This window comes from Dipteris shenzhenensis, chromosome 16 (assembly GCF_047967505.1).
Source record: "Dipteris shenzhenensis isolate YYH24624 ecotype China chromosome 16, Dip_SZ_1.0, whole genome shotgun sequence".
Taxonomy (NCBI): domain Eukaryota; kingdom Viridiplantae; phylum Streptophyta; class Polypodiopsida; order Gleicheniales; family Dipteridaceae; genus Dipteris; species Dipteris shenzhenensis.
The window spans coordinates 6,912,504-6,924,157 of NC_141611.1; the positions used below are offsets into that span (position 1 = coordinate 6,912,504).

At 41.1% G+C, this 11,654-nt stretch overlaps 1 protein-coding gene across 1 annotated transcript; it reads right to left on the reverse strand.

Annotated features, from left to right (window-relative positions):
* Positions 1 to 9,964: 9,964 nt before the first annotated feature.
* Positions 9,965 to 11,138, reverse strand: LOC147892476 (uncharacterized). Its single transcript, XM_087387405.1, has 2 exons — positions 10,913 to 11,138; positions 9,965 to 10,758 (listed from the first exon to the last, which is right to left on the reverse strand). The coding sequence occupies exons 1-2, from the start codon at positions 11,136 to 11,138 to the stop codon at positions 9,965 to 9,967; spliced, it is 1,020 nt and encodes a 339-aa protein (XP_087243531.1).
* Between the last annotated feature and the right edge of the window lie 516 nt (positions 11,139 to 11,654).

Below are 11,654 nucleotides of genomic sequence, written 5' to 3' on the forward strand. Positions count from 1 at the left end.
TGTCTCCTCAATCTCCTCCTTTCCTTATCTCCTCAATCTCCTCCCTTCAAGAAGTTGCTTTTGTAATCTCCTCCTTCCACTAACATCTTATTTGAAAAAATGGGTTGTTTTCTCTCTTTTGTAGGACCAGTCCACTACACCGAGCGGGACATACTATTTCAGGTAAGTGCTTCCTCTTTTTTCCATTTATTATTTTTGTTATTTGCATTGGCCTGCAGCTAGTGCCTTAAGCGCTAGCTACAGTGATGGGTGTAGGAACCCTCTCTTCCCCTCCCACTCTTTCCTTCTTCCCCCTTCTCTTATTCTCTTTTTCCCCCCTTCTCCTTTTTCCCCCTTCTCTTTTTTCCCTCTTCTCTTATTCTCTCTTTCCCCCTTCTCTATTTCCCCCTCATCTCTTTTCCCTTCTCTCTTTCCTTTTCCTCTTATTCTCTATTTCATTTCCCTCTTATTCTCTTATGCTTATGGTTCTCTCATTCCCCCTTCTCTCTTTCCCCCTTCTCTATTTCCCCCTTCTCTCATTCGCATAAGCTCATGCTCATGCATGAGCATAAGCATGAGCTTATGCTTATGCTAATGCTTAAGCATAAGCATAAGCATAAGCTTAAGCTCATGCTTATGCTCATGCATGAGCATGAGCTTATGCTTAAGTTTCCCCCTTCTTTATTTCTCTATTTCAACATAAGCTTATGCATAAGCATGAGCTTATGCGGAAATAGAGAATGAGAGAAGCTTATGCTTCTCTCATTCTCTATTTCCACATAAGCTCATTCTCTATTTCTGCATAAGCTCATGCTTATGCTTCTCTCATTCCCCCTCATCTTGTTTTCCCTTCTCTATTTCCCCCTTCTCTCATTCTCGTTCCCCCTCATCTCGTTCCCCCCTCATCTTGTTCCCCCTTCTCTATTTCCCCCTTCTCTCATTCTCGTTCCCCTTCTCTATTTCCCCCTTCTCTATTTCACATAAGCTCATGCTCATGCATGAGCATAAGCATGAGCTTATGCTTATGCTAATGCTTAAGCATAAGCTCATGCTTATGCTCATGCATGAGCATGAGCTTATGCTTAAGTTTCCCCCTTCTTTATTTCTCTATTTCTGCATAAGCTTATGCTTATGCATGAGCTTATGCAGAAATAGAGAATGAGAGAAGCATAAGCTCATCTTATGCTAATGCTTAAGCATAAGCTCATGCTTATGCTCATGCATGAGCATGAGCTTATGCTTAAGTTTACCCCTTCTTTATTTCTCTATTTCTGCATAAGCTTATGCTTATGCATGAGCTTATGCAGAAATAGAGAATGAGAGAAGCATAAGCATGAGCTTATGCTTCTCTCATTCTCTATTTCTGCATAAGCTCATGCATAAGCATAAGCTTATGCATAAGCTCATTCTCTATTTCCGCATAAGCTTATACTTATGCATGAGCTTATGCGGAAATAGAGAATGAGACAAGCATAAGCTCATGCTTATGCTTCTCTCATTCTCTATTTCCGCATAAGCTCATTCTCTATTTCTCTTTTCTTCCTCTTCTCTTTCCTTTCCCTCTTCTTTCCTTTCCATCTTCTTTTCCTCTTTCCTTTCCCTCTTCTTTCTTCTTGCCTATGCCTATGCTTATGTTTGTTTTTTTGTTTTCTGTTTTCGTGTTTGTGTCTATGTTAGACATGGGATCACGTTGCTCATCCGACGAGTACGGACAGCCTCAGAGGAGGAGAGCTCACAATCTATATGCTCCAGAGGACTTTGATTCCTCTCAGGCGACTACCCCGAGGACTACCCTTGGTCCAACTCCTCTCGGACCTAGCACTACGACTACCCTGGTCCGACTCCTCTTCCACATAGCATTGTGGCTACCCCTCAGGGAACTCCTTTGCTAGCTGTGCATGGCTTTGTCAGGAGTCCCGACGAGTTTGTAGCACAGATGAGTGATGAGGAGGCAGCGAGATTCTTCTCTCTGCTCTCTCAGAGGACCTCAGCAATTCCTTCCCCTACACCGACAGGTGGACGTACTACCCAGCCATCCCCTCGCGCCCCTTCGACCGCGGGATCATCACCTGCGCATGCCTCTCACAAGGGAAGGAAGAGTAGGATAGGCGGCTCATGTTGTGCTGACTCAGGAGATGTGGATGAGTCAGCACACTCACACTACTTTAGGTCTCCACTTGGTCAGGAGACAGTATCAGTTATGTCCCTTTCCCTCTCCTAGTCCCACTGCTACTCCTCGCTCCGGAAGTGCTCGCGCAGCTTCCACTCCTTCAAGCTCTGCTACCGTCAGTCCCCCTTACTCATCAAAGGATCTCTCCTATCAAATCACATCTGCCGGAGAGATAATAGAATATAAAAAGGGCAAAGCAGTGATGGCCACCATGAGGAGGTTGATGAGTCATCACTTCAAGAGCGGCATAAATACCGATTAGCGGTATCAAGATGCCCAAAAGAAGCAGGCGGTGATCGATGAGTTAAAAGAAAGATACCCTAATCTGCCAAATGTGGAGTTTAATGACGATTATATGCGAGAGCGCATGGGTTTGGTCCTGAAGCATCGTAGATCAACCTTGCATACTTCCATCACAAAGGGGTTGGCTAAACCCAGCTTGGTAGATAAAGCTGATTGGAAGTACTTCAAAAAGCAACATAGGGACCATCCCGAAATGTTCGAGGGTCAGAGGAGGGCTACGAAGAGATGGCTGGACCTCGTAGGTACTTCGCACTTTGGTGCAGGCGGACGGTATGCATTCGAGGCAATCGTGGTAAGTCTACTTCTTCTCATTTAATGTATTGTTCTATTTGTTTTACTTACATATTACATGCACTTTAGCTAACTCTAACTCTCGTAAATTGGATCCACAGCAAGCTGCGATGGGTCATCTTCCTACAGATGCAGAGACGCGATGCGCATTTCGGATAGGAACGAAGCCGTGGTTCATTGACAAAGAGGCAATGGGAGCGATGGTCGATTGGGCTGAGGTGGCTGCTCGCATGGTATAAGTTTACTCCTACTTGTAATCTCACTTTTTAATTTAAGTTCCAATCTAATTTTCAATTTATATGGTTCACTCTTAGGGTCAAAGCTCAAGCGTCCCATCATCGGAGGTGAGCGATCAACAGGGCCAAGGATCAGACGCAGGTGGCGAGGACGAGGGAGAAGATGCAGGTGTCAAGGACCAAGGAACAGGCCAACAAGACGAAGATGATTCGGATTCGGATGAGTAGTAGTGGTAGTAGCATTTTGTATATCCGCTCATTTGAGCAATTTTGTATCGCCCTTTCGAAAGGGTAATTTTGTTACAAACACTGTTGTATATGTCCGACATGTATATGCATTTGTTACTCATCATTTCACAAGAACAATTTTGTATCACCCTGCAAGCAAGGGAAATTTTGTTATAAAAAACTTTCTTTTGTAATTACAAAAAAAAAAAAGGATTAGTGGGGCTAAACAGGGCCAAAAGGAAGCCCTGTTTAGCCCCACTAACCCTTTTTTTTAACTTCTGTTAATCATTGCTATATAGCAACATTTACCAGTGTCGCTATATAGCGACGATTAATAGTGTCGCTATATAGCGACGTTTTTAAAGTCGCTATATAGCGATGTTTGCCAGTGTCGCCATATTGCGACGCTTTATAGTGACGGTCCTTTTCCGACGCTTTTAGCGACACTTATAGCGACGTTTGCACCCGTGAAAAAAAAAAATTTAATGTAAAAAGTGTCAATATTTCCGTCAAAAAATGGCCTATGCCTTGTAGTGCCATCTCAGGCCATTTTCATCAATTATGACCATAACGCTTATTTGCAATGCATCTTTGATAACTTTTGCATATCAACTCAAATCCTAGTGATCAAGTAGTTGAAACAATAAGAAAGAACATTTTGCAAATGATCGTGTTGTCAGATTGACAAAAAACATATCACTTTCTCCTCACAGTCATGCTAATGTGTAGCTAGGCTCTAATACCAGAACAGATATGATTTGCCTCTTGATGTGTACGGGCATTTTGTTGTTGAGCAGCATATGCTTGAGTACGTTCGTGATCATAATGCCTCTTGTAACATCAAAAGGATGGATGATTTTTGCCACAATATTCACAAGGAGAATTATTGGATAAGCAGGGTTGCTTCTTGGTGGGGTCACTCATCATATGTAACCCTATCACGTGAGTTCAAAAGAAGGATATCTTTTATTCCTAAAATTTACAGAAATAAATATACATAAGGGACTATTTAAAATAGTTTTGGAAAAAATTTACAGATTTGTATAGAAAAGGGGTACATTTTATTAATGAAAAATTTTACAGATAAGGGATTTTAAATATAGGCCTTGAACACACGTGATATAGAGAGTTTATACATAGTGACCCCCCCTTAGTGGTAACACCATGTTCCTCATCATATTATTAAGCCCAACAATCAGAGATAACATGACCATGCTTATCACAGTAAGAACAATGTCTCTTAAGATATTTGAGATGAGAAGAATTGCCACCTCTATATGGATGACCACCATGTCCATATTTGGAGAAAGGATGCTTGCGAGCAACACAAGTTGTCTCTAAATCAGCATCATCCGTTGTTATCATAACAGATTCATGAGGATCTTTACGACACTCGCGTCGTTGAGCGTACTCAATCAAATAAATACATGTTTGATCAAAATAAATCTCATCTTTGTTGGAAAGGATGGTAACAATATTATCATATAATGGATGTTGGACAGTGTCGAGAAGATAGTTCACCAATTGATTTCATGGAATAGGTGCACCAACAGCAACAAGTTGATTGACGATATTCTTGAATGAGCCAATATCAGTTGTCATAGGAGCTCCAACTTTGTATGAAAAGGTCAAAAGATTACGAAGATAAAGAATCTCTATGACAGATTTCTTCTCAAAAGTAGAAATGAGATATTCCCATATTGCATGAGAAGAAGGGCAAATACATCCAGCATAAGAGAATCATGTAGAGTAGATAAAATATACTGACGAGCTACTTTATCACGAGAATGCCAATTAGCAGAGTCAGATCTCCATTGCTCGGGCCTTGAGTCACAAGAGCATGATTCGAAGTTGCATCAACAGGTTGGGATGGACAAACGAGATCACCAAGAGCAATATCTAAAAGATTATCATCTTCGAGTATCAATAACATCTTTACTTTCCAACTAGGAAAACCATGTCCTTGAAATAGAGGAACAGATCATTGGCCAGAAGGAAAGCTGTTGATGATTATAGACGTTGCCATCATACTTCGAGAGAATACGTTTGTCAGAGCTCACATCAATGATCGAGAATACAATGATTGCTTTGAAAATATAGAACTCCAGATACCCCAAAAAAGGATAAAATGTGAGATGGGAGTATATTAGAAATAGCATGCATGCCAAGAAATAACTTTGAGCTTGTTGATCACGAAACCACGATATTTTTGGCAAAAAGCAAAACTTGTCAATCACAAAACAGAAGTATTTTTGGCAAAATTAAACACTACGATTGTGCCGATCATGAAACCAATACGTTTATCACGAAGCCACAAGATTGTTGGCAAAAAGCAGTACGAGCTTGCTGATCACGAAACGAAGAAAAAAGTAGTTGTCACAAAAACTGACGTAACTTTCTGCTCCGAAGTCTAATTGGGGCGTTTAAGTGCTCAGAACGAAGAGCATGACAAGAGCTACCCTTTGTAAATGATTTACGGTTCATTTGCCACTGATAACTTTCTCAAATTTGCACCAAAATACATCCAAAAAACCACATCAAGTTAAACATGTCAAAATCGACAAGAGAAAATAAGCGATCAGATATTGAAAGCGCTATGTAATCAAATCAACAACTAATACTTCTTGTCTTTCTTCATTATAGTGAGCATACAATAGCAACACCTTTGTAGCTCTGATACCATGTTGAGAGAGAGAAGAAGAAGAGATGATAGACACACCAAATAGACTCCCAAAGACTTATTCAAATTGATCACTAGTTACATATATATAGGTGAGACCTAGTTCAAGTTAGGGCAAGCTATATATAGCTCTAACATTTCATAGTACTATCTTAGCCATCCTCATCGACCACTCCAAGACACCCAAAGGTGTGCTCATCATGTCTAATTTCAATTTGAGGACACTCTTGCCCTTCTTTCGTTGTGGCATAGGTTGCATCTCAAACTTAATAGTTCTTACTAGGTGAGAGTACACAAATGTTTGTGGACATCTTTTATTATTTATATGGTTCATATGCTTATGAACTAAACCTGACATCTCTTGTTTGGAAATTATAGAAGTGGTCTCATGAATAGTAGTTGCTCAAGAACCAATGTGCATTTTCATGTTTAGAAGGTTCTACAAGTAGTGACTCAAATTAATCTCATGCTTTTGCAGTGATTGATAAAACCCTAGGTGAACCTAAAGAAGCATCGTATTGAATTGTGGTGCCCTTGTTCCATCTTTAGTGGTATAACTAGATAAACATCAAGAAACATTCACAACAAGTTCAGAGGCATTTTTACCATTACATTGCCAACTTTGCGATCATGACTCATGGATTTAGATCAAGAAAATGCAGTTCTTCTCTACCAGGTAAGAAATGGCTTTTTTATCATTAAGGCTAGCATGGATTTGTCTGCTCTTTGGAATCACAGATCTAAGAAATCAAATGCTATCCCAATGATCAGACAAATCAATGCCTCTTCTTGACAATAGAGGATGACTGCAATTAATTGTGTTTGGCATTTGGGAAGCAATCTAAGGCAAGACAGCCCCTAGGGAAAGTACTACCGAGGTCTCCTATGACCTTTCATCATAGTACTGGGTCCTTGGTTTTATGGTGTGTCTCTATGGGTAGCTCGTGGAGTAGAATCGCATAGCTATTTAATAGGTGGTGTGTCTCTACGGGTAGCCCATGGAGTAGGATCCCTTAGCTATTTAACCGGTGGGGGGTGTGGCTTTGGTATTTATGGAGAAAGTCTTTGAGCCCTCATGCATCTAGGTGCTCTCTTTAAGTGCCTCCTAAAATAGGATTGAAGTTGCTCCTATGTTCTTAGTTTTCAGATATTGTGATGTGTTGTTCTACTCACAGTTAGTCTTGTTGTATTGGTCTTTCAATTATACTAATGGGAAACTGGCCTACTGTGCCACTATGCAATGACTCTACTCTCAACAAAAGAAGAGTGAGACTTTAGACATCATTTTGTTTTGTTTTAATATTGTCTGATTCGTGTTGATAATGACATTGTGTTTCGTGGCTGTAATCTTATAATCTACCATATGAAACTTCTTTAAGAGACGATCAACATACTTGAGATGACTCATGAATATGCTCTCTAAATCTCTCTAGAACTCAATTCCAAGACAATAGTGCATAAGTCCAAGATCTTTCGTGTTGAACTCTGCAGATAAGTCTTGCTTCAATTTTCTGATGAAGCTATCCTTGCTTTCGGTCACAATCAAATCATCTATGCATAAAAGTACAATAGTAATGTCTTCCCATTGAACTTTGTAGTAGAGAGTATGATCTGCATTGGACTTCACGTATCCCAGATGATTAGTAAAATACTTATCGATTTTGCTGTACCAACTTCTAGGTGCTTGGTTTATGCAGTAGAGACTTTTCTTGAGATGGCAAACCTTATTCTCCTTTCTTGGTTCAACATGACCTAGTGGTTGTTTCATGTAGACTTCCTCGTCTAGATAACCATTGAGAAATGCATTCTTGACATCGAGCTGATACACATTCCATCTGCTGAGTGTTGCTAGTGATATTAAGAACCGTATGGAATCCATTTTTGCTACTGGAGCTATTGTATATTGAAAAGGGTTTTCTAAACACAAAAGAACATGTCCTTGCAAGATGTTAGCCTCCACTTCAACCATGATGTAAAGACATATTTGCAGTAGTTCAGTAGAGATCATTGTAAAGGCCTAGTGTGAACATGTCCTTGTAGGATGGTTAGCTCGACTTTGACCATATCGACATTTGAAATAGTACGAATCTTCTTCACAATTGGGTGCATAAGAAGGTTCTATCCCAATATGAAAAGGTGTGTTCTCCTTTGACGATGCTAATCCATAAAATGAAAGAACATAATGTCTGTTTAGTACTTATACAAACTGCCGTGTGTGTAAAAGTTGCCTGGTAGAGAGAGCCTGGTAGAGAGAGCATGGGAATACATCTTGATGATAAATCTTTTGGAAGGTTCCACTTCAATGTTTTGCACACAATTCCAAAGGTTTTAAAGTCAATTATTTGCTATTTATGAGAGAGAGAGAGAGAGAGAGAGAGAGAGAGAGAGAGAGAGAGGGAGAGAGAGAGAGAGAGATGATATGATATGGTTGTATTAAAGTCCTCTTGAGATCCTTGACCAATGATTTATGGGTTCAGTGACTACTATTGACAACCAATAGTGATAGAAAATACTATGTAGTTGCTATGATATTAAAGACTACGTAGTAGGCAAGGTAAAGTTGTTCAATATTAGAATATTATCCCGTTATTAGCTAAGGTATACTACTATTACATTAAATTGCATACTTGAATGCATTATAAAAATGGGTCATAATTACATTGTGTATATATGGTTTTATCGACCAATATATTGACACTTGCTTTTTTTAAATGGATATATTTGTTAGAGCTATATATAGCTCATCCTAACTTGAACTAGGTCTCACCTATATATGTGTAACTAGTGATCAATCTGAATCAGTCTTTGGGAGTCTATTTGGTGTGTCTATTGTCTCTTCTTCTTCTCTCTCTCAACATGGTATCAGAGCAGATAAAATATACCGAATGATGAGATGCTTTATGACGAGAACGCCAATCGGCAGAGTCAGATCTCCATTGCTCAAAGAGAGGTCCTTTAGTCACAAGATCATGATTCGCAGTTGCATCAACAGGTTGGGATGGACAAACGAGATCACCAAGAACAATATCTGAAAGATTATCCCCTTTGAGTATCAATAGCATCTTCACTTTCCAACCGGAAAAACCTTGTCCTTGAAATAGAGAAACAGATCGTTGGCCAGAAGGAAAGCTGTTGACGATTATAGACGTTGCCATCATGCTTTGGGAGAACACGTGTGTCAAAGCTCACGTCAATGATTGAGAATACAATGGTTGCTCTAAAAATATAGAACTCGAGATACGCCAGAAAAGGATAAAACGTGGGACAAGAGTATGGTAGAAATAGCATACATGCGAAGAAAAGCACTTTGAGCTTGTTGATCATGAAACGACGATATTTTTGAAGAAAGTAGAGCTTCTCGATCACGAAACGAAGATATTTTTGGCAAAAAGCACTATGATCATGCCGATCACAAAACCAATACGTTTATCACAAAGCCAAGATATTCTTGGTGAAAAGCACTACAAGCGTGCCGATCAACAAACGAAGGAAAAAGTAGTCGGCATGAAAATTGACGTAACTTTTTGCTTCGAAGTCAGATCGGGGTGTTTAAGTGCTCAGATTGAAGAGCACGACGAGAACTGTATTGAGGGTTCTTTTGAGAGTTTAGGTTTTGATGCTTAGGGTTTTTCTCTCAAGGTGTTTGGATGAGAACTAATGCTAGAAATCAAGAAAGAGGCCATTGGCTCTTGGTCAGAGACTCATCGAAACTTTGGACAAATGAAAGTGATACATGTGTTCTTCTTCAACAACGTGATCAAGTATTATTTGAACTCTTTGATCATATTTCTCATATGTTGGTAGATTACCTTAATAAGTAAAAGCATAGGTGGTCTTTCCTGCGCATCATTTTGGGTCAATTAAAGTTGTCCGAAGAGATAGAGAGGATATCCATTAATTAATGATCTCTCAATAGCCATAGACAGCTTAGAATGGGCACGATTTTGCTACTTTGAAATATAATAATATGATAATGAATGCATGGAAATTTTATGTGGGAGATTATTTTGCATTTGTTTATACAAATGCTAGCTGCAGAATAGATGACATTTTTTAGATCATTAGGGTAATAGATGATCAGCGACGGCACACGATGCCGTTCTCGCCTCGGCTAGTACAGCTCGTGCTGGGCATCAACCCGAAGCCGGAATCCATGTTGTATTCATCCTCAGCAGCAGCACCAGCAGCAAAAGACGGATTGAAGCGAGCCACCTCACAGTCCACTGCAAAGAGGGAGGAGCTCTTGAACTTGTTGTAGCCTCCCATGATGGGCATCGGTACCCCGACTTTCACTCGGCTCTTGTAGTTCGCACCATAAGTCTGGCCCAACACCCCTTCCACTTCCGCCGACAGATCGTAGAAACTGAACTGCAAATCCAAATGCGCGAAGCAATCTTCCTCCGTGATCCCGTATTTGTGCACCTTGCTGTCTTCTTCGCTCACATAGTTCACGTTGATCGACACTCTGAGCAACCCTGTCACTTCCATCTCTACCGCATTCACCTCTTTCGTTCGCACTACCTTGAGTTCGCCGTGTGGGGATCTCCAGCTTGACCCGTTCTCGCTAGCTAGAATGACGGGAATTCCATCGTATGACACCTCCATTTGATCGATGCTATCATCCCACAACGCCACCTTCTTGGCGTTGATCTTGACTTTGTGCGAACCGTAGAGAATGCCCACTCCCTGCACCCAGGTGAAGTCTCTCATTCGACCCTCAGGACGCTTGCCGATGAAGTGGCCGTTTATGTGCACCTTCTTGTCGGACACCAGGCAGAAGTCTTCGTTGGCTTTTCCGTGGAAGTAAAAATAAACACCGTCTCCTCCTACAAAACGAGGGTCCTCGCATACGGCTCCCCGCTTACGGCAATCTTTTGCATCAACTCAAGGAACAGGCACAGCAGCGCCATGCCAATGGTTAATATCTAGAGAAGCAATCACATCACATGCAGCCAGATGATCTCTAATTGCAGTGAAAGAACGTATTCCGAAACACTACCTATCGAGGGAAATGCGGGAGCTCACCATTAGGCTCGCACGTAGAACTGCATGCTGTACAGTCGATCTTGCATATCTTCTTTAATGGATTCTGCTCACGCGTTTTCGGGCAGTCGGATTTGCAAACAACGGTGCGATACGGTAGTCGACGGCAAAGCGGACAATACTTGCGGTCGAACGCAAGTCCGCCTTCCATTTGCGTGGCGACCATCAAACAAAGGAGAGCTACAGCCAAGAGACGTTGTAGAGCCATTGCCGCAAAACAGGAGCCTTCCTATTAGAACTTCTAAATGCACGGAGAGAGCTTTGAACGGTGAGCATATAAACTGCAGTACCGCAGGGAACACGAATATTTAATTAGCATTGGATCCACAATTATCAGTGTGCAACTTATCCGGCATCCTCGGCGGGTCAGGGTCAAAATTTGCGTTTAGCAAGTTGCCACCATGTTAAAGTCCGTGTTAACCTAGATATCACTGGCAGGTTCAGCGGATGCTTAAAAGCCTTGCAATGGGCCTTGCACTGTAGGGCTGCAATGGCGGAAACGGTCGCGAAAAGCGCAATGGCACCGTCTCGTGCTCGTAAAGAGATTGGCTGTAACACCATTTACAAGATGGCTTGAAGGAAGCTTGGATTGCAATGCATCGATGGAGATTCAAACGTTTGTGAAAGGCATTGTAGGCTGAACTGTTGGTGCATCTACGGAGACGTGGGCAACTTGGGCGAGCAAAAGATCGGGAAAAGAACAAGCTATAACGAGCCGTATATC